General features: G+C 35.3%; 1 protein-coding gene across 1 annotated transcript in view; it reads left to right on the forward strand.

The window, feature by feature from the left end:
• Nucleotides 1-27,718, forward strand: part of LOC150102495 (AP-5 complex subunit mu-1-like) — a 246,378-nt gene that overhangs the window by 34,975 nt on the left and 183,685 nt on the right. The window contains exons 4-5 of the mRNA XM_090399180.1: nucleotides 5,781-5,882; nucleotides 23,031-23,107. Of these exons, the coding sequence (XP_090255306.1) occupies nucleotides 5,781-5,882; nucleotides 23,031-23,107 (179 nt within the window). The remainder of the gene's footprint in view (nucleotides 1-5,780; nucleotides 5,883-23,030; nucleotides 23,108-27,718) is intronic.

Here is a 27,718-nt window from a genome sequence, read left to right on the forward strand (position 1 = left end):
ATGTAATCAGTACTGTGAGTAAGGTTTGAAAGGGGAAACTTCCAGCAGTATTGTAAAGTAAGAGTTGCATAAATGTCCTGTAGTATATCTCACTTGCTCTGCCTGTTTCTATAATAATTATTCCAAACTTTAATTAAATGCCTCATATGAGTTGGACTAATAATATATTTAATTAGTTCTGTATTTCAGAAGTTAAAAAATCAAATTATTTATTTACTTATTTCTGGGATTTATACATAAAAACTGCTTAAATATTCAGGATTGGATTCAGATCTTATTTTATTGCACATAGCACAGCTACTGGTAGTTTATCTACTGGATAACATTTCTGCTCTCCATCCCAACTAGGATGTGAGGAATCTTTTGTATAGAATTTTTCCATTGAAAAAGGAAATAGCTGATCCCATATAAAGGTGGCAGAGATTTTTCTCGTAGATTAATGAATAGAGCTATTCCAATATGGATACAGAATTAACAGGAAAAGCATACTTGAAGGCCTTAGCTACCTTGCTGTTAAGTCTAAATAACCAAACTGCCCTTGGAAAAAAATGAGATAAAGTGTCGTCATATCATTGATATTTAAAATACCTTATTAAAATATAAAATAGTTTGAAAAGTAGTTTATAAAACGATTCAATGTGATATAATGAATTATCAGGTAATCCCAAAAGAAATGTCATCTTTTATACTTACTTGTTTAAATGTCTAAACATGAATTTTTAAAGCTTTATAAGTACCGCTAAGAAGCCTGAATGGCAAAGAAATGGAGCTAGCTGAGGAATTAGATAAGTACCAGATCGACATAATAGGGGTGACTGAAACAAAAAAGACCAAAACTGGTGAGATCTTTCTGAGCAATAAATACAAAATGTTATATTCAGGCAATAACAATCAAGGAAAAGAAGGAGTAGCCATAGTATTCAACACAAAATACGAGGCTAATCTTCTTGAATGGCAGTCAGTCTCAAGTAGAGTAATGTGGGCAAATATGAGAATGGGGAACTGGACAATGAGACTTATTTGTGCCTATGGTCCCACAGAAGGTTCTACTAAGGTAGAAGTGGAGGAATTTTTTGAGGCTTTAGAAAAAGCAACTGACACAATGAAAAATGAAAAGTTGGTCCTTGTTGGGGATCTAAATAGTAGAGTAGGAAATGATTGTGAGACATACAAAAATATTTTGGGAAAATTTGGAGAAAAGAGCAAAGCTAATAATAATGGCAAATATCTGTTGGATTTCTGCTCAGGACATGGACTGGTTATTACTAACACCATGTTCCAACATAAAAATGTGCACAAATTCACATGGAGAGAAGAGGCAAGGAATAAGAAAAGTCTCATTGACTATGTTATTGTTGATAGTGATGTTTTCTCCCTGGTGCAGGACACCAGAGTGTACAGAGGATTTGAAATTGGAAGTGATCACTATTTAGTCTTGAGCAGGATAAAATTGAATTTCATATTGAAAAGAATAACATGTAAGAAAGTTTTAAAGCGAATAAAAGTTGAGCAGCTCTCAGATGTAAACTGTAGACTAAAATACAGAAATATTATTGAAAAGAAAATGAAAGAGTTTGAGAACAGGAATCAAACCTTGGAGATTCAGTGGCAAACCCTGAAGGAAACATTGATTGATTCTGCCAGAGAGGCATGTGGTGAGGTTGTGTGCAAAGATAAAAAAAATCAGAACTCCCTGGTGGACACAGGAAGTTAAAGAGGCAGTGAAGGAAAAGAAGAAAGCATATCAAAAGTTCCTGGCAAATAAGTCAGCTTTTACTCTTACAGAATACAGAGACAAATGCAAGAAAGCTAAACAGTGTGTAAAACTAGCTAAACAAAAGTCATGGGAGGACTTTGGCAAGAATATAGAAAATAAATATCAAGAAGGTGGCAAAATATTCTGGAGGTTGTTGAAGAAGCTTAGGAATGGAGGAAAGAGTGCTGTAAAAGGAATTAGAGATGATAAAGGTGAAATGAAAACAGGAGAAAAAGATATCCTTGAAGTATGGAGTAATTACTTTGAAAAACTGCTAAATGAAACAAGCAGTGATGACAGCACAGTGATAAAAAACACTGACCAGGCATGCAGTCAGGAATACATATCCATACTTGAAGTAGAAAAAGCCATCAAATGCTTGAAATGTGGAAAGGCAGCAGGAGTAGATGATATTCGACCAGAAATGCTGAAGTATGGTGGTATAAGAGTCTTACAGTGGTTGCACTGCATAGTTCAGAAAGCCTGGACAGAGGGACGAATTCCCGATGATTGGAGTAGAGCTCTCATAGTACCCATATATAAAAAGGGAAATAAAACTGAATGTGAGAATTACAGAGGTATTTCCCTACTGAGTGTTCCTGGCAAGATCTATGCAAGTATACTTGAGAAACGGTTGAGAAGAATCGTGGAAGAAAAGCTTGGTGAAGAACAAGCTGGATTCAGGCCAAATAGAGGCTGTCAGGATCAGATCTTCACTTTACGACAAATAGTCGAGAAAGCATGGGAATATAACAAAGATCTGTATTTAAGTTTTGTCGATTTGGAAAAGGCATATGACAAGGTGCCAAGAGAGAAGCTATTCAATACGCTGCAGTTATATGGTGTCAATGGGGCATTATATCAAGCAATACTTAGTCTTTATTTGAGTTGTGAGTCAGCAGTTAGAATTGAAGGAAGTACAGGAAGATGGTTTAATGTTAAATCTGGTGTGAGACAAGGATGTACATTATCCCCTCTGTTATTCATTATCTATATGGATCACATTATGAAGGAAAGGGGTATTAAACATGATATCAAAATTGGAGATGTTAATGTCAGCTCTTTGCTTTATGCGGATGATGTTATACTTCTAAATAAATCCGCTACAAGTCTGCAAGATTCTCTGACTAAATTGAATAGCTGTTGTAATAGATATGGTATGAAGGTCAGCAATAAAAAGACAGACAATGAAAATTGGCAGAATCATTGAAAATGTCAACTGTGTTGTGAATGGAGAACCTGTGGAACAAGTAAAACATTTCAGCTACTTAGGCACAATTTTTACTGAAGATGGTAAACTAAATATAGAAATAGACAACAGAATCAGCAAAGCTGGTATCGTGGGAACTCAATTGAATAAATTCATATGGAATAAGAAAGAAATTAGTCGGAACACTAAATTAGCTGTATACAAGACTGTGTTCAAACCAGTTTTAACTTATGGATCTGAGAGCTGGGTCAGAAGTAAAACACTTGACCAAAGACTAGAGACCGCAGATATGAGAGTCCTGAGAAAGATTAGAGGCGTGAACAGATGGCATCAATGGCAATATCATATTAAAAATGAGGATATTAGGAAAGAACTTGACATTGTCAGCATCCAGGAATGTGTTAGCAGAGCTAATCTCAGATGGTATGGTCACTTAAATAGAATGGGAGAGGAAAGATTAGCAAAACAAGTGTTCTCTGCCAGGTTGGCAGGAAAACGACCCAGAGGAAGACCAAGATATAGGTGGATTGATACGGTACAAAGTGCCTTAGACGATAGAAATATAAGATCTGATAATGTTGGAGTCTTGACAAGTAACAGACTGATTTGGAAAAAAATTGTAGATAGGAAGTTAGTAATGATGTAATTTTTTCATGTAGTACTGTCATATCCTGTACACCCCTTGAGGGTACATGGCAGGAATTTGATGATGATGATGATGATGATGAAGTACCGCTAAGCTGAAATGGACTCATTCTAAGGAATTCCACCTTGCAAGAACCTCATACAAACGTTATTGTTCATATAACCCTTTATTACTATGGAGGTCACTGAATCAGACATCATGCTTTATGAATTCAAAAAAGGCAACAGTGCTGCTAACACTGTAAAAAAATGTGCAAGAAGTGTATAGCGATAATGTTTTGAATGTGCAAAAGTGCCAGCAATGTCCAAAAATTTTGACAATGGGATTTTAGCTTAAAAGATTTCCCTCACTCCGAGCACCTGGTTTCTCTTAATAATGAGATGCTGGAAGCCACTGTTGCTAGAAATGCCAATGCAACTGTTGAAGATTTAGCAAAAGAACTTAATTCATCATCATCATTGACCATCCATCGCAATTTGCAAGAACTTGGAATAGTATCTGGGCTGAGCAAGTGGATTCCTCGTGAACTGATGAACAACATTTGAAGAGAGCACATCGACATCTGCATTACTCTTCATTATCAAGAGGTTCAATCTTTGTTTTGAGTTGTGTAGTCACTGGTGATAAAGAGTGGATAATTTACAAGAATATTAAGTGCAAAGGCAGTGGGTTCATTCAGGGGAACAGGCCAAAACAAGAACTTCACTCTCAGAAGGTTTTGTTTAAGCTTTTGGTAGGATATGGCTATATTATACACTTTCAACTCTTGCCACAAACCAAACAATCAAAGCTGAAGTATACTATGAACAACTCGATTGATTGAATGAAAAACTGAAAGAAAAGAGATGTTCTCTGGCCAGTTGAAAGGGGTGTTGTTTTTCACCATGATAACTTGTGCTCTCATAGTGCAAGAATCACCTGTACCATGATTGAGGAACTCAGCTGGCAAAAGCTTCCACATCTTCCATATTCTCCTGATCTTGCACCTTCAGATTACCACTTATTTCGAAGTTTGCAACATTACATTATTAAAAAACAGTATGGTACATTAGAGGCACTGAAATTGAGCCCTATGTGATTTCTTTGCCTCCAAACTTCCTGAATTTTATAGAAATGGCATTATGAAGCTTTCACAATGTTGGAAGAGTGTTATTATTGATTCATATGGAGAATGTATACTTGATTAAATTAGCAAGTGATTTATCTTTGATATCCTTTCAAAGCTTAATGCTAAAAACAATGTTGCTATTGGGATGACCTGATATTTTATAAACTACTGTTTTGAACTGCTTATTATGATTGTATATCATGTATAAACTGCATATGTAATGATGCAGTTGATTTTATCAACATCATAATGTAGGAATTTCTGCATTTATAGATCTAAATTATTAGAATAGTGTGTGTGTGTGCATGCACGCAATTGACTCTCGCTGTTTTGTTAGTCTTTCATCTTCTGTTCTTTTTAAATGACTATATCCAGAGATTAACTCTACTTATGTACTGTTGAATGTTAATAATGTTAAGTTCTTTTTGTGATATCTTGATAAATAATTTAGCTCTTAAATTGATGCATCTCTTCATTTTCCCCTAATTTTCCTCAGAACTTAGTAGTTTCTAGTTTTTATGACTTTATTTCTAATTCAGCTATCAGATCCATTTCTTAAAATTGGTTTGAACTTGGTGCTATATTCTCCTAGTTTATTTTGGTATTTGACTGAATTTATTCACTGGTTTCTGATCATCATTAGATTATCACTTCTAAATATGACAATATTAATCACACTATCTTTGATTATATATTTTAAGATGCATTTTAAATTAGAAAATGATGTAGCAATGATATTGAGACAGTTTGATTATCTCCTATATACTTTCCAAAACTGCATTTGAAAACTTGGCCATTTTCTATCTATGAAACATACCAACTAGCTTGAGAATACATAAAATTCTTAGTCATATGAGTATCTTGCATAGCATAATTGCATTGGAAATATTTCTGAACAACTTAAAATGAGTGTTATCATTTCTAATATTTCTCATTATTATTGATTTTATTTCAGTATAGTACATGATAAAATTTTTCTCTTGCTCTCAGCTTTCTTTCATATAATTTCATTTTTTTCCCATATTATTAAAACTGAAACACTTTTTGAACCCATTTCTAGTTTTATGAACAGCGTGACAGAGCAGACCTTCAAGTTCAAACTCCTGTCTTGACACTGTATATAAATTCCAAGGAACTGTGGCCAATAATAGTTATTGAAAAGGTATGTGATTGTAATTATAATTTACATCAAGAAATAAAAAAGAAAAAGTTATAATTTAAACAGGTTAGTTCTGTTTTAGTTTTCTTTAAGATTCATAAAAAAAGTAATTTTATAATGTGCCACTGATGATTTGTCTTTGTGTGTGTTATCCTTTTAGTTGCTGAGAAACTTACTGCATTCTTTCTTAGGAAATGCTATTACTGATCTAAGATTGAAGTGTTCATATCAGTACAAATAAACCTTATGTTATTCTAAGAGAAGGGGCCGAGAAGTTCTGATAAACACCTAGAACAAAAATGATATTAAAATAACTGATATAACCACAAAAAAGAACATATTAGTAGCAGAGTTATGAAGGTAACTTATGTTCTTATATTATTATATCCTTGGATGTTCTTTCTTGTGGTTATATCAGTTGCTTTAATATCATTTTTGTTCTACGTGTTTATCAGAACTTCTCAGTCTCTCCCCCCCCCCCATAAATGTCATCAGAAATTACTCCAGGTATATCCAAATAAATAACTCAATCAATCAAATGTTGTTAGTAATTATATATAAACTCATTAGTGTAGGGTAGGAGAGTGAATTAAAAATAATTAATTCCATCTCCTACACTTTAATGCAGTTTAAATTGTGTAATAAGGACATCTACTCTATAGTTATGGTGACAATCTAAGATCTCAGAGAGGAATCGGTTTCCTAATTAATCATTCCTAAAGAATTAAGTATAAGAAATGTTGAAAGTTTTTCCACTTGGTTATACTATAAATTAAAGATGCCAAGAAATTATATTCTTGGTTTCATCCTTTATCCAAGTGCAAGCAAACAAAGTTACATGTGGGGGTTACTTCATGACTGGGCTACTTGTAAATAGAGGCTAATGATCTCATCAATTGCTTTAGTATCTCATATAATACAATAATATAATTTCTTGGCATCTTTAATTTATAGTATAACCAAGTGAAAAACTTTTGACATTGACTCAGTGTATGATTCATATTAAACAAATATGTCAAGGTCAACCACCTGTCACAATCCTTCAAAATACGTGGTGATATATCAAGTCCTACAGCCTTATTAACATCAGTTTTGTTCAATTCCCCATACAGATCTTTCTCACTCACTGTCAGACTCCCTCATCATCTACTGCTCTCAAATTCTCCACGATGTCATATTCACAAAGATGAAAAATCTTTATGAACTGCTCATTAAATATTTCAACCACATCCTCAGTAGCAGTTGTCCTTAAAGTATTTTCTCCCTTCAGTGTCATCCTACCATAACATTCTTTTTTTGCTGGCTACATCATATCAAAATAACTTACTAGGTTTCTTTTGGCTTCATTAGGCTAACTGCTGCTCATATGCACTTTTGCTACCCTGACCAACTGTTTCTCTCCCTGTCTATTCTTTCTACTTCACGTAGAATTGATTATTACCACGCATCTTATTTTGATTCTGTAATGCCTTCTTTCTCTAATACTGCATGCATAATTCTTCTTTCATCCATTTCACACCTACCTTATTTAACCTTCGACCCTTGGAATACATTTAGACATTGCCCTTTTTGTCTTGCATGCTTGTTCTCTCATTTTCTATATACATGCTACCACTTCCTCATTCAGAAGCACCACTTCAATCTCTTCTTCCTTACTCTCCTGCTCTTTCATATTGCTTATTACTTGCTCAGATTTGTACTCTGCACTCGTTGCTCACCCTTCCAGCAGTAGTCTCTTCAAATGATACACCAAAACCATTCAAATGCAGTTCACTCTTATACAGTTCAGTTTGCCTTCAGCTCATTCCACACATTAACAAACTGCACTCCTTTCTCTTCACACATCTCTGCTAACACATAATTTATTATGCCTACTCTTTGCCTCATCTCATCACAGGTAGTCAGCGTGTTGCCCATACTTGGGCAACACGCTGACTACCTTTCCTGTCACACTGTTATCTTTTATCCTTCTGAACAACCAGCCTAGGTTAGCTGAGTGGTTAGTGTACCTGCTCTCCAACCAAGTCGCATGTTCGAATTCCACTGCAGGCATGGATTGTCTTACCTAATGTACTGCTATAACCTTTTATATGGTGCAGTATGACTTTTGCTATCCTTGTGCCATTAAAACCATAAATCATTATCATCACTTTCTCAACAACCTCCTAATATCCAATCTTACACTGTCCTTTTCCCAGTAAAGTCATTTGTCCTCACTACCACTTCTAACTCTTTTGATTATTTACTCCTCATATCCAATGCCTCGGTCACTCTGTTCATTTTACCTCCTGGAAAACAAGAAAATGAACCTTGTGTAGCCTCTCATTTATCACCTCTAATAACTGAATCCCTATACAATGCCACTTTGCAAGTCTTTTGTTATCTGTTTCATATTGACTTCATTCATTTTTGTCTCCTTCATTCTGCCGCACATATCTACAATTTCACTCTGCATCCTCTTCATCTTCACCAATTCAGCTTTCAAATCCTGCATCATTTTTTTCACTATCATTGATCCTCACTATTTTATCTCTAGCCACATGCTTGTTTGCTTGCCACCTTACCGTTAATTGTGCTCTGTTTTTCAACCTCATTATTGCCCACTTTATCGTTAATTGCACTTTGTTTGTCATTATCACTTGCTTCATCATCAGTTGAACTCTTTTTCTCGCTCTCACTTCCACACTCTTTTTAAACATTTGAAAAATTTTCCTCATCTGCCGTTTCAGTTATGGTGCATTATTCTCTACTCATATTTAAACTTACATTCTGGTTTATTAGAATATCACTTCCTACATGCCCACTCTTGCTCTTTTTGCTTATTCAGCCTCTCTACATAAATATTCATGACATCTTCCCATGCATACATACTACATTCGCAACACCATACTATTTTTAAAAGATCCATGCCATTTATGTTGATGGCTTTCATGACAACCTACTCGATGATTTGCCTTTCACTGCCATATTGTATCACTGTACTAACAAGAATAATGAATTTATAGTAATATAGTAATTTATAGTAAAACAGTGTGGAACTCATAGTTCCATACTGTTGCCCACCCATACAATCTATTCTAGTCCTCCTGTAAGGCCACATCATATGCTTGATTCCTCATCACTCTCCCCAGTTTTGCATCATCTTCAAACAGTTATGTATCATCAGTTAAACCTATTCCAATATAACTAATATACAAATTAAATAACAATGGTGCCAAAACTGACCCCTGCAGCACACCACTAGTGACTTGCCTCTTTCAAGATGGTCTCCCCCCCAACAAAACTTGCTGATACTTATCTAATAGTCATTCACCTATCCAACTAAACTAGTCTATCATCCAATTTTATCTGCTTCAGTTTATTGACCAATGGCATCAAAAGACTTTGAAAAATCTAAGTACCACTGTATATGTATCTCCCTTGTCCAATACATTCGTCACCTTGTTATAGTACATAAGCAAGTTTGTACAACATGACATCCCTTTAACAAACCCATGCTGACAATTACAAAGAATACCACTGCTATCAATCAACTTTTATATCCTATTTCTCACCAACTTCTCCAATACCTTAACTACATCTCCATGTGTACAGATTGGCCTGTAATTTGTTGCCTTAGCCTTATTACCACTTATGTGAAGTGGAAAAATTTCGCCTTCCTGCCACTCTTTTGGGACTTGTCTTGTTGCTAGACTCTTGTTAAACAGGTAGGCAAGACTGATGCTAACTTCTTGGAACATTCCTTTAAGACACGTGGTGATATGTCATCAAGTCCTATTGCTTTATTGATATCTACCCTATTTAACTCATTATGTACCTCTTGCTTGTTCACCATTAAGTTTGCTCTCATTTCAGTCTCCACACTTGAGCTTCCAATTTCACGCTGAGGATGAAACACCCTGATGAATTGCTCACTGAACAGCTCAACTAAGTCCTCTGCAACAGCCACCAATTTCCCACTTTCATCCATTAACAGCTTCTTACCATAATCATTCTTCCTTCTGCTTGCCACATATCAAAATACTCTCTAGGGTTTATCTTTGCTTCATTTGCTAATTTCTGCTCTTACTGCACTTTTGTTTTCCTTACCAACTGAGTCACTTTCCTGGCCTTCTCTTTATACTCTTCATCCAGCTGATTATTACAATTATTCATCTTGTGTTACCTCCAAAGTACCTTCTATCAGATTTCATGCTTAACCCCCCCCCCTCATTCATCCATTTTACACCTACCTTATTCAGTCTTATGACCTTCAGAATATATTCACATTGATTCTGTTATTCCCAAGCCACATTTATTTCCTCACTGCTCAACTCCTTGTTTTATGCTATAGCTCCAAGCTGCCTTCTAAGTTATATATAATCACCAACCTTGTAGTTCCACATATATCCTTTCCTCACAGAAGTCTTTATATGGCTAGCCACAACCTATGTGATCACTTCATGATCACCTTCGCTAGCTGGAGCTAAGTGAAAAACCCCACTCACAATTACATCGTCTGATGAAATTATCAGATCTAAAACTCTTAATTCTCGTGTGCCCTCCTTTACATTCTGCCTGAGATAGTTGTCTCTCAAGGATTCGAGAAATTCGGTTTTCATATTCCCAAATACTATCTCTTCATTTCAATCTATACTGCTATCATTAAAATCACTCATAATAATTACCCTCTTCTTGTTCATTAACCAAACTTTGCTTATACATTTCTTCATCACCATCCTCCACATTACCTGGACTATAGCAACATCCAACTAAATATCTTTTCCTGTCACCCTCCACCTCACACCACACTGCCTCAAAACCATTGCCACTATTTTTCTCTTTCATGTCTATCTTATGTGGACATAATTCCCCTGCTATCATCAGCAGCACTCTCCCTTCCTTCTTGTCCTCTATCCTCACGAAAAACACTATACTTCTCCATTTCTATTCCCATTAGATATCATCTTCATTCAACCATGGTTCACTTATTCCAATGATTTTGGGACAAATAAACTATCAGTGAAAGAATTTCATCTCCCTTATTTCTGATACTCCTGGTATTTGTAAATAAACACAGCAGTTCACTTTTAGGTCTATAACCAGTCCTACCCAAGCCACTTGATGGTTGTGATTTTCTTATCACACCTGTTCTTGCCCAATCACCTTTCTTACTGTTTATTGCATATATCCACTCATTCTCAGCTATCCCACTTGCATCTCGATCTATTCCATTTCTATACTGATCATTCCCATACATACATTCACTACTACTCCCAGCATCCACTCTCCCTATGCTGTCTCCCTATCCACTCTGACTCTCCCCCACTATTTCCCTGTTCCTTTTGCATTCCCATTCTTTCTTCATCTTTCACACTACTACTGTTTCCATTGCCAAGCACTTTAGTCTCTTCCATACCACTCTTCTGATCTTTCTCTTTAATATCTTGCTTTCATTGCACACTGCACTTCGATCTATCATCAGTTTCTCCAGTTCACTTGCTTTAAAGCCATTCAAATGCACTCTATCATGTCTGTATAATTCCATTCTTTCCTCAATATATGCCATACATTCACAAACTGCACTCTTTTCCTCCTCAGACAATTCTGTCAGCATACAATTTATGATTCTGGTTCTCCTTTTCAACTCATCACTGTCATACCTCAGCAACACACTAACAACCTTTCCCACTATACTGTTATCTTTCACTCTCCTCATTAACCTCTGGATATCCGTCCTTACATTCTCCTTATGTCCACTTTTAAATCATTTGCCCTCACAACCACCACTAATTTTCTTGCTCAAGATATTCAAAGCATGAATTATTTTGGTCATTCTTTCTCCTGAATACCAGGCCTTATGAACTCTCTCATTAACCAATCCTCTAACAATGGAATCCCCATACACTGCTATTCTCAAATCACTTGTCACCTCTTGTACCTGTTTTTTCTTTCATTCTATTCTTTTGCACACTTCCATTTGTTTCCACTAAAACTTCTGATATCACTCCACATATTCCTCATTTCATTTTGAATAATTGTTTTATTTTGTGTTCCGACAATTTCACTCTCTGTCGCTCTCGTAGTCTTGCTACCTCTTGTTCTGCTGCATCATACTTTCCTTTTCCTCATTTATACTTTTGTTCCCTTATCACTTGCTTTTTTTTCTTTATTCTTGTGTTCTTTCACTCTCTCTCAGTCTCACTAACTTTCATTCCATTTCTTTCATTTATGCTAACTTTTATTCCTTCAGTCTGTTTCGCATTCGTTAACTTATAGTCTAACAAAATATTTTGCCATGCATGCATATTACACTTGCAACAATTGAACCAGTTTTGAAAAATATACACTGTTAATGGCATTTGATTTTTGCACTGCTTGCCTAGTTGTGCTACTTGTAGCAGACCTAGTTGGCTGCCATCATGTTCTTTTCAAGGCAAGATTCAAAAGTTCCTTAAAAAAAAGTCAGTAACAAATCCACAAGGCAATAATTGCACAGACACATTAAGCTATCAAAAATAAAGGGGATGATATGATGGAATCTCTCTCTCTTTCTCTCTCAGTCAATAGATCTGCATAAATCTATTTTGCTGTCTCCCCCCCACATACAAATGTGTTCTTTCCACTTCCATAGTTGAAGTCTTCCATAATACAGTCAGTCTCTCATTATAGTGAATACTGTTATAACAGACTGTTGAAAAAGCATCATCCAACAGACCTGGTGCTATTCTGAAGGAAATTCAGTGTACCAAGCTTTATGAGTTTGTTATTTTGAGAGTTGACTACAATTATTTATCCTAACTCATTCAACTAGTTTACCAATGCATCATCTATATTTTGCGTTGCTCTCTCCAAGTCAATAACAGCAACCAACTATATATTTTGTCCTGTTGGCTTTGGTCTCACACCATTTAGCTTTCAATGTCTTCCATTATTCCATTCCAACTTTCCTGCTGAACTTCTGCTCATGACAGTTGTAGTCCTGCCATCATCAGTTATATCTGCTCTCCCATTCTGTTGTCTCTATCCTCCCTCAAAATACAGTAGAGCTACTGGGAGAGAATGTAAGGATTACATTCTCTCCCAGTAGCTCTATCCTACTTCAAGTCTTAACTAATGCGTATAATTTTTAGCAAAATCAAACTAACTAATTCTAAAACTCTTCATCCTTATTCTGATGCTTCTGACAATCTAATACACAAAATTACAATATCTCATTGATTTACAGGTTCCCTTGAATCATTTAATGACTGCTGATTTGGATTTGAGACCTGAGAAACTATGTTCTACATTCTGTGATCATTTCCATTCTCACAGATACTTCTTCATTGCCTGCCATACACCCCCCCCCCTTTCTTCTGAATTATAGTGTTTTACCGATTCTGCATTCCCATTCTCTAGTAAACAGCATTTTTCACTCCAGATTCATTCAAATATAAGCCATATATTAGCCTCTTTCATCCATTTCACCCCATACATCTACACACTCATCCTATTTACATATATGCATTAATTCCGTAATGTATATATGTAGAAGGGAATGTAACCACAAAAAAAGACAATCTTCTGGCTTCACACTTTGCTTTCAATGCATGCATAAGTGACAATGGTAAATGTCCCCCCACCATTCCAGATGCCCAACATACAATGCCCCCTATATCCTTTTGCCAGGAAGAGATCAGAAAAATACTGTCCAAATTAGACACAAAAGTCTCCTGGCCCTGATGGCATTTCTCTAATTATCCTGAAAGTTTGTGCACCAGAACTGACTTCTATCCTATGTTGCCTACATATATTCTCTTACTCCACTGGTATCTTTCCCACAACCTGGAAACTGGCCTATATTCAACCCATTCCCAAGAAGGGCGACAAGTCACTGCCTTCCAACTACTACTGCTCTATCTCACTTACCTCAGCCCTGCCTAAAGTAATGGAAAAAACCATCAGTTCCCAACTCTTACCTTGAAGGCACCCACCTAATAAACGACTGCCAGTATGGATTCCATCGCCACTGATCAACAGGAGATCTGCTCACATATGTCACCCATCTCTGGACCAACTACTACTGCTCTATCTCACTTACCTCAGTCCTGCCTAAAGTAATGGAAAAAACCATCAGTTCCCAACTCTTACCTTGAAGGCACCCACCTAATAAACGACTGCCAGTATGGATTCCATCGCCACTGATCAACAGGAGATCTGCTCACATATGTCACTCATCTCTGGACAAATGCCATGGAGAAGTTTGGTGAATCTCAAGTGGTTGCACTCGATGTCTCCAAAGCTTTTGACCGGGTCTGGCACAAAGGCTTACTAAGCAAACTACCATCATTTGGTCATCTCATACCAAATAATCTCAGGACTTCTGTAGTTGGATTACTAGCTTTCTGTCTGGATGCACACTGTGTGTGTGATGGTGGGTGGTTCCTTATCCTCTCACCATTCAACTAGTGTCAGGGTTCCACAAGGCTCTGTCCTCTCACCAACCCTCTTTCTGCTATATTTCAATGACCTACTTCAGTTGCCCTCCAACCCAATAGACAGTTTTGCAGACAACAGCACATTGCTATGCCCCCCCCCCCTTTTATTTGATAAATCTTACTCTACACTACTCACCTCAACCTACAGAACATCAACCACCACTGCCCTCAATTCTGATCTCCAAGCCATCCTCCAATGGGGTTCAGATAACCTCATCAATTTGACTGTTAATAAAACCCAGTTCTGTCCTATTTCTCATATATAAAAAAAAAAAAAAAAAAATCCAGACAATTTGAGATTTGTGTTCTTGGAATTACCCTGACTTCAAACCTCTCCTGGCATAAACACATCACAACCATTGCATCCTCAGCTTCAAAAAACTAGAATTTTTCTTTCACTCAAGACGTTACTTCACTTTTGAACAGCTGTTAACATTAAAATCACAAATCTGCCCAGCTATTGAATACTGCTCCCACATATGGGGCGTTGGGCTCCCAAAAGCTCCCTCAAAATGCTTGCCTTAATACAGAGGAGAGCAATCAGACTTATTAATGACCCATCTCTTACAAACTCACTCCTCCCACTTTCGAACAGACAATGTGTATTCTACAAATATTTCCATGGGAAATGCTCATCTGAAATAACATCAATAATTCCCCCACCTAGTACTAAGCTCATTGGAGCACGTGTAGCTGCTGCTCAACATCCCTTCACAGTGCACCTTGAAACAAACAAGTCTCTTTTCTTTCATCCTTGCAACTGCTGTATTGTGGAACAGTTTTCCCCTGTCATGTTTCCCAAGAAATACAATATAAAATCTTTCCAAGCAAATGTAAACAAGTTCCTCCTTTTCTAACCTGCTACTTAGTATGATACTAATGTACTATAGGTTGATCAGTCAACCTCTCATTTATGGGTACAACGTTAAAAAAAAAAAAAAAAAACCTATCCATTAATTGCAATCATGATCCTTCTCATTTCATTCCTATCATACATGAAACCAAATTTAGTCTTTTCTCTCACATTATTATTTTTTGCTCCTTCCAGCAACTTTTGCATATCCTCTCTTATTATCTGTAACCTTTCAAATCATTCATACTTGCCAAAACTGTTTCGCATTCCTTTTTTTGCATTCTACTAACATCATTAATATTTTTAATCTTTGCTCCAGGAAAACACACTTTTATTGTGGTCTATCAAGCTGCCACTGGCAACTGTGGAATCATCATATATCTGGAGATCTGACAACACTTGTCAGTTGTTACTCCAGTCATTTGAACTCATGTTTTGTCCTATGAAAGGATCTTCTACATCAGGTCACTATTTTTGCATTGCTGCTACCAGGCCATTCTTCTCATTTTCCATTACTCTTCTTTCATCAATACATTCTCCTGTTTGCATTTCATTCACCTTCACTAACTCCTGCAACTAGTATACTATCTCACTTTTGTTAAGATCACCACTATCACAGAAGGACCTCACAGAATTTAAAATGGAATACAATGTATAAATTATTCCGTTTAATTAAAATACTGGACTTGAGTGCAAAGGTGCTATCAGAGAACACCAATGCAAAACTTAATTTTTGTTTAAGCCTCCCCTCTTAATTTTCAGTAATTGTTTCATTAACTATGATGGATTCACTTGCAATAGTTCCTTGTATTTATCATTTTTTTTTTATTATCAGAACTCACACTACTATAAGCATGAATTTAATGGGAGTAGAATCTTGTGATAGAGTAACATTGAAAAATGAGTTGATGTTGATGCTTACCTTACAAATCCCAAAGTTTTTCTTACTTTAGAATAGTGTTCATCCAGATGGAACTGTTCATCAGAATCCTCTCTAAGAATCTCTTATTTTCTCTAGAAGAGAGTAGTTAGCTAACAGGTTAACTTTTTTTGAGTTGCTGATCTATCTATATCACAGCTGCTTTATGCCTATTCAATGATACCTTCATGGGAATTATTTCATCAAACTGGGTTACAAGATTATGAGTATTGCTAGTGATTGTCTATATACATTCCGTGACTGTATATAAACCAACTCAGTCAACTGCTTTGGTTAGCCAAGTGGATAGCATCTCTGCTTTCCAGCCAATAGGTTATGGGTTCAAATCTCACTGCAGGCATGGATATATCTGAATTGCATTTAGTTGGAGGATGAATTTCATTGTCCAGCATAAGAAATTATCATCCTATTATTTATTGGAGGCCTGAAATGGCTTGGATTTTTTCAAGTTCCATGTTTGGTTTCTAGAGCAAGATTTCTGGAGTTAGGGGTGGAATTATATATAAAAAAAAAAAAAGAACTAAACATTAAACCATCTATTGTTGCCACAGCAACAAGCTTGATGTGACTAACATCTTATTACAAATGTTGTAGCCTAAAAGAAATCTTTCCAGCACTCCATGCACTACATAAACTTTGCAAAGACAACAACATAATCATTACTAGAGTTGACAAAGGTGATGTTATTACCATCATCATCATCATCAAATTCCTGCCATGTACCCACAAGAAGTGTACAGGATATGATAGTACTACATGAAAAAATTATATCATTACTAACTTCCTATCTACAATTTTCCTCCAAATCAGTCTGTTACTTGTCAAGGCTCCAACATTATCAGATCTTATATTTCTATCATCTAAGGCACTTTGTACCATATCAATCCACCTATATCTTGGTCTTCCTCTGGGTCGTTTTGCTGTCAACCTGGCAGAGAACACTTATTTTGCTAATCTTTCGTCACCCATTCTGTTTAGGTGACCATACCACCTGAGATTAGCTCTGCTAACGCATTCCTGGATGCTGACAATGTCAAGTTCTTTCCTAATATCCTCGTTTTTAATATGATATTGCCATCGATGCCATCTGTTCACGCCTATAATCTTTCTCGGGACTCTCATATCTGCAGTCTCTAGTCTTTGGTCAAGTGTTTTACTTCTGACCCAGCTCTCAGATCCATAAGTTAAAACTGGTTTGAACACTGTCTTGTATACAGCTAATTTAGTGTTCCGACTAATTTCTCTCTTATTCCATATGAATTTATTCAATTGACTTCCCACCATACCAGCTTTGCTAATTCTGTTGTCTATTTCTGTATTTAATTTACCAGCTTCAGTAAAAATCGTGCCTAAGTAGCTGAAATGTTTTACTTGTTCCACAGGTTCTCCATTCACAACACAGTTGACATTTTCAAGGATTCTGCCTATTTTCATTGTCTTTGTCTTTTTATTGCTGACCTTCATACCATATCTATTACAACAGCTATTCAATTTAGTCAGAGAATCTTGCAGACTTGTAGCGGATTTATTTAGAAGTATAACATCATCCGCATAAAGCAAAGAGCTGACATTAACATCTCCAATTTTGATATCATGTTTAATACCACTTTCCTTCATAATGTGATCCATATAGATAATGAATAACAGAGGGGATAATGTACATCCTTGTCTCACACCAGATTTAACATTAAACCATCTTCCTGTACTTCCTTCAATTCTAACTGCTGACTTACAACTCAAATAAAGACTAAGTATTGCTTGATATAATGCTCCATTGACACCATATAACTGCAGCATATTGAATAGCTTCTCTCTTGGCACCTTATCGTATGCCTTTTCCAAATCGACAAAACTTAAAAACAGATCTTTGTTATATTCCCTTGCTTTCTCAACTATTTTTCGTAAAGTGAAAATCTGATCCTGACAGCCTCTGTTTGGCCTGAATCCAGCTTGTTCTTTACCAAGCTTTTCTTTCACAATTCTTCTCGACCGTTTCTCAAGTATACTTGCATAGATCTTGCCAGGAACACTCAGTAGGGAAATACCTCTGTAATTCTCACATTCAGTTTTATTTCCCTTTTTATATATGGGTACTATGAGAGCTCTACTCCAATCATCAGGAATTCGTCCCTCTGTCCAGGCTTTCTGAACTATGCAGTGCAGCCACTGTAAGACTCTTATACCACCATACTTCAGCATTTCTGGTCGAATATCATCTACTCCAGCTGCCTTTCCACATTTCAAGCCTTTGATGGCTTTTTCTACTTCAAGTATGGATATGTATTCCTGTCTGCATGCCTGGTCAGTGTTTTTTTACCACTATGCTGTCATCACTGCTTGTTTCATTTAGCAGTTTAGCAGTTTTTCTAAGTAACTGTTATTACCATTGTTCTCAATTCTAGTGATCATAATCAAAATGAATGTACTGCTCAAAGATCACATCACTTATAAATCTCTAAATTATGATCACACCAAGTCTCAGAAAACAGGAAAAAAAACATTAAAAAGACTTCTAAAACATGTCACATCTTGACTTCCTGAAGTCATTAAAAAAACTCATACTTTTTAGTTCACCCCCACATATATATAGATTGTCTAAAATTTATAAACCCAGTTACCCTCTTCATCCCATAGTAGATGTTACTGACTCCTCTCCTTTAAATTGGCCAAACAGCTAAGTTTTTAATACCACTTACTGGCTTCACTTCTTCTTATATAAAAAATTCCATGCATTTCAGATCCTTAATCCTTTAGTTTTAAACAATAAGAATATCATAGTGATCTTTGATTTGGCCTTCTTATTTATAAATATTCCCCTTTCTGACTCTCTGAATTTATTGAAAAATGCTTTCTTCCCCTGATGTTATTGATCTCTTTAATCTCTACTAGTTACTTCTCTTGGAAGGGCACCTTATATAAACAGAAGGTACTTCCATGCCCCCCCCCCCCCCAATGGCCAGTTTCTATATGGAGCATTTTGCAAAACATGCTCTTGATACCTAGTCTCAAACCTTCTATTTGGTTAAGATATATTGATGATGTGTTTCCTATTTATCAACATGGCTCAGACACATTAGACTCTTTCCTCCTCCCCTTCAACACTTCCAGAATTCAGATACTATTGAAAATAAAATAAAAACAGCTTGCTTTTTTTTTTTTAGATACTCTAATCACACATCTGCCCAGTGGCACCTTTTCTTTTGTTGCTTACAGAAAACTCACCTACACAGGTAGATACAAACATAAACTTTCCCATCATATCCTCCCCACCCACTTCTCAACAATATGGTGTCATCAAAACAATTGTCAACAGAGCCTCCAGCCTCTGTTCTACCCAAGCTTCCTTTAGAGTGGAATTCATTTTTATTTGCCAAACCTTCCTGTCCAATGGTTACAACCAAAAAGATCATAAAATTATCTGTCCCTTCTACTGCCTCACATCCTGCTCAACATAAACAGTAAAGTAATGCCATTACTATTTCCTATATCCAGGGCACATTAGAAAACAATACAGTGTGGTCCTTAAGTCATAGTGGGGTTTTAAACATTTAATAACTTTTTTAATTATTAATTATTTTTATTATTTTCTTTGTTATAATGAAATAAACCTGGAAATTTTTTTAATAATCAAAAAGTTATTCACATTTTAAACCCTTTCGTGAATTATGGGCAACATGTAGTTATTTTAATTCTGACCTACCATTAATTTTAATGGTAGGTAAGAATAAGATAAATTTTTTTCTTTATTTTCCCAGAATGTATGATTTCTTTATGCTGATTCTAAGAAAAAGAAGAACCTAAAATTTAACAAATTTCTTCAGCATTAGTAGTTACACAAAGTAAAAATTAGCCCTATAGTTAACAGAAGCTTATATATTGACCAGGTCTGAGATTGAACGTGCAACTGTGTTATACTATGTGACTGGTACTCTATCCAATCTGACACCTTATTAGTAGGATATTTGCCTGATGAACCAGCACAGAATTTTTCATCCCTGAGTATTGTCCAGTTTTTCATTGTTGAAGTTCACATATACTGCCATAATTGAAACTGCTTCCATTCAAGAAGTTTAACTTCATCATAGTATTAAATACTATGCCACCCCTTCCTTTCTGATCTGTATTACCTGAATTAATCATATTATAGTTATTATAGTAACTTACACTATATCCAGCCATACATTTTCCAGTTCATAATTCAAAGTAATCATCTTTGTAAACTAGTCAGTTGGAGTTGGCATGGTCACCATTATAAATATATTATTGTATAATGGTACAAAACATAAAAATATCTCCTGTATGAAAAAATGACAAAAAAAATCATTGAACATCAATACAACAACTAAAAATCCAAAAAAACAATAACTTTCTAACCAAAAAAAAAGAAAAAAAAGTCCACTTCATTCTCATATTTATGGCCTTGATACTAACTTAAACATTGTTCTCCACCACTTAATGCATCAACCGAACCTGTTATTTTTCACAGAATTGCAAATGTCACCTCAAACTGCTGTCTACCTCAAATTTTAAGATTCCTTCTGTAAAAAAAAAAAAAAAAAAAAAAACAGTACATGTACATTCATCAGATCTGACCTTCCAGATCAGAGAATGTCAAATCTAGAGTCCTCTCTCTTTATGATTTCTTGTAGTTCAAAATTTGCTTTTCCATGTTTTATTGCATTCATTTGCCATCTTTATGATTCTCCATTCTGATAACCACCCTGACCTCTTTGATTATTTAACACTGTGGAAACTTGATTTTCTGCAGCTTAATTATCAAAACTGAGATCATATTTGGTGTAGACTTCACTAGGCAAGATTCATCAATAAAGATCTCATACAAATTGTCTATTTACCCATCATCCAGCCTTGGACTTTTTCTTAATCAGCTTTCCTAATATGCTTTAGATGGTCAGTTCCTCTCTTGATAACTTCGACCATAAACTTATCCATGTTTCCTTTTCTATAGAACGTCCTTTTATTCCATTTTCAGTCTTGTATCCTTTACCACTACAGTGGTACAAAATGCGATGACCTCTGTGATTCTGCTCTTCTCCATGGTCTGATTACTGTTTTCTCTCCCCATTCGAATACCTGCTCTGACTAACTGAAATAGCCTTTCCTGGAATGAGGACTGGACCAATCATAGCACAATTGGTAGTCTTCTCTTGCCCCCCCCCCCATCTTGGTTGGAAAGTTGTAGATTTGAATCATGTCTAAGATACGAATATTCTTTATAAGGACTTCATTGAAGGTGAGTTAGTTGGTCTCATATGGAGTAGAAGATTTTTTCCCTTGGATTTTCCTTGTGCAAGCAGGCAAACCAACCACATGAATGCACACGCAGCAAGGAATGACAAGCCAGCTGCACTGCTTTATAAATGCATGTAAAAATCTCTAATCATGGGATTAAAACTCATCTTTAGATGGAAGAAGGCAATGGGGAATGAGAAACCCCATTCCTCAACCACTATTGCAAGCCTTGGATCTTTAAAAAAATGCATCAGAGCAATCTGAGATAAAAATTCAGCATATCTCAAGTGGCTAGAGTCAAAGTTATTATAGTATGTTTCTGTTCAACCTAAGAAAATGGATTTGAGTATTTTAGCTTTCAAAAAAATATGCATCTTCTTTTGTTCAAGATGCCTCTCTCCCTCATCAAATTCCTAATATTATATAAATCAAATTTATCCCATCTTTGAATACTGTTTTATGTTTTTGGATAGCACATCAAAAACTGTAAAGAAGAGAGCAGACCACTTAATAGGTGACTGCTGCTTTTTTCTCTTCCCCCCTCCCTCCTACTCACTCATTCACACATGCACAAACTCAGCAATTACTTTCTTATAGATACTTTGTTTATGCCTTTTTCTGTAGATATTTTCATGGACACTGCTACCCTAAGCTGATCAGAATTCCTCTACTTTCCTTTAAGCATGTAAAAAACATGAGCAGCTGATCATCATCCTTACATGGTTGATCTTCTAATTTATGGAACCAGTTGATCCTCCTCCTCCTCTCTCTTTATTTTTGTTCTCTGAATAGTTTTCTTCATACTGTTTAATCAAGAACTGTAACCTCAAACAATCCAACAAACACATCAACAGGTTCCTTCTTTTTCCTTAACTTGTCTACAACAAGCATTAGTGTTATAGGTTTCTTTGATTACCCTTTCTCTCTCTAACATGTGGTGAATTGATATAAATAAAAGAAAAGTTACTAACCTGAGGTGATGGGTTGACTGATATGACTGTTTTGTAGTATAAACAAGAAAATCTGTTACTAGATATCATATGATTTTCTGTATATGAATAATGTGACTTGTTTGATTTTGTCTCGCTAACATCAGTATGTCCATATGCTATTTTTGTTGTATCTCTCTCTCTTTGCTCCACCTCATGCTCAGTAATATTTTACACACTGATGATGCCCGATTTCATTTTAGTTGTGATTGCTTCAGTATCTGATTTTCTGCCGTTTGCTGTGGTTTTCTTATGAAATCATCAGAGATCTTATATAGAGCAATGTTCCATATATTATTCCATGATAGAGATGTTTAGCATATCAAATTCATTTTGGTTTAGACAAAGCCCAAATTGTTATCATTTGTTAACTATTCTGATGATACTTAATGACAGCTTACTAACAAGACTTCACAGAAGAAGTCAGGAAGTTGAACACTGGGTGGAACATTTTTTGTTACAGAACATACGAAATCTAGCTTTAATCCTTATTTCCATGTTTAAAGAGACTGTCTCAGCACAGTCTCTTAAAAAAAATAAAAAATTAAGCTTTCCAATTCCATTGAAACAAATTATTTTTAGATTATTTAGTAATTAATTAACATGTCTCTTTATGATTTGTTACAAGTGGCAATTTTTTACTCTTATTTTTTATAGAATGGATTTTTGTTTTGTTGCTTAGCGATGGTAGAAAGAGATTTTGATAAAACCGAGAAGCCTCCACTTTTTAAAATGTAAGTCTTCTAATCTGCTTCTGACTGAATAGTTGCAATTTGTTTTGACAAGATGAGTTGAGATAAAAGATTATAAATAAATAATTTTTTTGGAAATTAAAATGCTTTTAATTTTATGTCCAAAAGTTTGTTTTTCCTATCAGCATCTTCAAATGATAGCAGATGTTTAGAATTCTTATTGGCATAATCAAATCATCATAGGAAGATTCTACTAAGCTAAATCAACCAGAACATTCTGAAAGGATTGAAAGCAGAAGTTTTGATCACATAACTAACTAGTATGTTAGTTAGCATACAAGCTAGTATGTGAATGCAAGAGACTGGAGAAGTATCTGAGTGATACATTAGAGAAGAATAAAAAAAGTACTATGAAAGAGGTATAGTAAGAGGATAGTATTGTACGGTGATTTCTTATTTTTAATCAGATCAATCTGACTAATTTCAAAAATTCTCATCTTTGTTTCTGATGCTTCTGGCAGTGGTATACATGAATTGCAATATTCCTTTGTACCTACAGGTATCACTGCATCTTTTAATGCATCCCATTTGAATGAGATCTGAGAAACTACATTCAGCACTGTTAAATTCTTTGATCGTCCCATTTTCAGGCTCACTCACCTGCACCTTTCCTCCCCAATAGCCCTAGTTTCTCTAATTATGAATGTGTGACGAAATTATGTTTTCCTGGTGTAGAGATTAAAGATGTTTGTGATTATGTTAGAATGCAAAGAGGGAAAGTGAAAGAAAATAGTTTTCTAGTGTGTCAGTAATTCAAAAGGTTGATAAGTATGGAATGTCAGAGAATGAAAGAGTTACTGGATGAAGCAAAAAAAAAAAATAATTACAGAAACTGAAATTGTTACATTGCATGATAAGAATGAACTGAGAAGAAGAGTCATGATTGTGAATGAGTCAGTGCATAGGTGGTATAGTAGAAGGATTGGTATACAGTTTTTAGATGTATGAAGTGAATTTGATAAATGAAAGGGCTTTTATGTGACTGATGAATTGCACTTGAATGGATTTTGTTCTGGAGAAAGTTTTGTTCATTGATCAAATGAACCATAATCAGAGAAACTAGGACTATTGGGGAGGAAAGTGCAGGTGAGTGAGCCTGAAAATGGGATGATAAAAAAATGTAACAGTGCTGAATGTAGTTTCTCAGATCTCTCATTCAAATGGGATGGATTAAAAGATGCAGTGATACCTGTAGGTACAAGGGAATATTGCAATTCATGTATACCACTGTCAGAAGCATCAGGAACAAAGGTGAGAATTTTTGAAATTAGTCAGATTGATCTGATCAAAAATAATTGTAGGCATTAGTGAGACTTAGTTGACAGAGCAGGTTATAATTACAGGGATAAAAAATATTTAAAAAATTAAAAATAAATAAATACAAATAAGTACTCTAGGTTTAAAACCCTTCATGAGTGGGAATCACATAAAATAACAAAATAAAAATAAATAAATGAATCGTAATCAGCAAGAGTAGCAGTTCAGCAATACGGTAGGGTTGAGAGAGAGGCAGCAGTGCATATGAGGCTATCTGTGTGATAAAAATCAACAGGACAAAATTTATAATTAGTTGTTGGTATAGGCAAAGGGATGCAAAGGAGATGTGGATTGACTAAGCTAATATGTCAGTGCATGTCAATGACGTGCATTGACATATTAGCTTAGTGAGCACAAGGATGTAATTGTTATGAAGTACTTCAGCTATAGGGACATAGGTTTGAAGGAGGAGGGGGGTCACATGGAGGAAAGGAAATGGAATTTTTTTAGTGCTTGGAGATTTAGTACCTGAAGAAATATCTGATGAAAGAGATGTGGGGTTTTGAGAGGGCTAGAACTGGTGACTATATCAGACGATATATTTATAACTAAAGTAACCATTTATTTCTGACTGGGGAGACTGATCATACAGTCGAAACCTGGGAGGTAGCTAAATGTATGCGAATTTTCTCACATACATTCATGGTAAGTATGTTAGCAATGCATGACAGAATGGTCATACAGTATTTAAGGAAAACCATATCAGACTATATATATATATATATATATATATGCAGTTGACCCTTGAAGAACATGGGGTTGAACAGCACGGATCCACTTATATGTGGTTTTTTATGAATAAATATATTAGAAAATTTTTTGGAGATCTGCGACAATTTCAAAAAAACTCGCAGAAGAACCATGTAGCTTAGAAATATCGAAAAAATTAGAAAAAGTTAGGTATGTTATGAATGCATAAAATATATGTAGATACTAGTCTATTTTTTCATTTACTATCATAAAATATACATAATTCTATTATAAAAAGTTAAAATGTATCAAAACATATGCACACAAACACTTACAGACTGTACATAGCAATCGAGAGAAATGTAAACAAATGTAAAGATGCAATGTCAAATCATAACTTCATAAAAGAACTGTTACTTCATAAAAAATGAATGTAAAATGAATGCATAAAATATATGTAGATACTAGTCTATTTTTTCATTTACTATCATAAAATATACATAATTCTATTATAAAAAGTTAAAATGTATCAAAACATATGCACACAAACACTTACAGACTGTACATAGCAATCGAGAGAAATGTAAACAAATGTAAAGATGCAATGTCAAATCATAACTTCATAAAAGAACTGTTATTAATTAGTTAAATTAATTAATTAGCATAAAATAAAATTTTTATAACAATTCATTCGTTAGTGTATAGGCTAGGCTACTGCGAATGCAATCATATCGATTGCACTAGGCTTCCATATTGCTGCTGCTTCGTTATCAATGCATGAATCATTATACCTGTAAATAAATGTGAATTTCTTTTTCACATTATCTTTTAATTTTTGATGTCTAGTGTTAGCAATATGTATAACATCTACAGTGTAGGTACAGTCAGACATATGGTTCATCTTGTAAACTGACAACATCAATTTATAGTATTGATAAATACAGTACTATAAATATATTTTCACTTCTTTATGATTTTCTTTAATAACATTTTCATTTCTCTAGCTTACTTTACTGTAAGAATATAGTATGTATACATACATACCATATAAAATATGTGTTAATCGAATGTTTATGTTATCAGTAAGGCTTCCAGTCAACAGTAGGCTATTAGTAGTTAAGTTTTTGGGGAGTCAAAAGTTATACATAGATTTTCAAACAACATGGGGAGGTCAGCACCCTTAACCCCTATGTTGTTCAAGGGTCAACTATATATAAATAAATAAATAAAAATATATATATTGCTGGCCTGGTTGTCTGAGTGGTTAATGTATCCAGTCTCCATCCAAAAGGCTGCAGGTTCGAATCCAGCTGTGGGCATGGATGTTTGTGATTGTCTGTGAAAATACTAGTGGTGGGCGGTGGATGGCATTGGTATAGTTGCGGTTCGTTGTAGTTGGTGGAGTGAATGGTGGAGACAGAGGTGTAAAGTAAGTACCCTCCCTCGATGAGTCTTTGAACTCCTTGGAGGTGTCACGAGATCTTTCTGGGCAATAAATACAAATTGTTATATTCAGGCAATGACAATCAAGGAAAAGAAGGAGTAGCCATAGTATTCAACACAAAATACGAGGCTAATCTTCTTGAATGGCAGTCAGTCTCAAGTAGAGTAATGTGGGAAAATATGAGAATGGGAAACTGGACAATGAGACTTATTTGTGCCTATGGTCCCACAGAAGGTTCTACTAAGGTAGAAATGGAGGAATTTTTTGAGGCTTTAGAAAAAGCAACTGACACAATGAAAAAGAAGAAGTTGGTCCTTGTTGGGGATCTAAATAGCAGAGTACAAAGTGATTGTCAGACATACTTGAAGTAGAAAATGCCATCAATGGATTGAAACGTGGAAAGGCAGCAGGAGTAAATGATATTTGACCAGAAATGCTGAAGTATAGTGGTATATAAGAGTCTTGCAGTGGCTGCACTGCATAGTTCAGAAAGCCTGGACAGAGGGACGAATTCCCGATGATTGGAGTAGAGCTCTCATGGTACCCATATATAAAAAGGGAAATAAAATTGAATGTGAGAATTACTGAGGTATTTCCCTACTGAGTGTTCCTGGCAAGATCTGTGCAAGTATACTTGAGAAACGGTTGAGAAGAATTGTGGAAGAAAAGCTTGGTGAAGAACAAACTGGATTCAGGCCAAATAGAGGCTGTCAGGACCAGATCTTCACTTTACGACAAATAGTCGAGAAAGCATGCGAATATAACAAAGATCTGTATTTAAGTTTTGTCGATTTGGAAAAGGCATATGACAAGGTGCCAAGAGAGAAGCTATTCAATACGCTGCAGTTATATGGTGTCGATGGGTCATTATATCAAGCAATATTTAGTCTTTATTTGAGTTGTAAGTCAGCAGTTAGAATTGAAGGAAGTACAGGAAGATGGTTTAATGTTAAATCTGGGGTGAGACAAGGATGTACGTTATCCCCTCTGTTATTCATTATCTATATGGATCACATTATGAAGGAAAGTGGTATTAAAAATGATATCAAAATTAATGTTAGCTCTTTGCTTTATGCCGATGATGTTATACTTCTAAATAAATCCACTACAAGTTTGCAAGATTCTCTTACTAAATTGAATAA

The sequence above is a fragment of the Typopeltis vanoorti genome, chromosome 10 (genome assembly GCF_054136105.1).
Source record: "Typopeltis vanoorti isolate ZY-2024b chromosome 10, IOZ_Tvanoo_1.0, whole genome shotgun sequence".
NCBI classification, from domain to species: domain Eukaryota; kingdom Metazoa; phylum Arthropoda; class Arachnida; order Uropygi; family Thelyphonidae; genus Typopeltis; species Typopeltis vanoorti.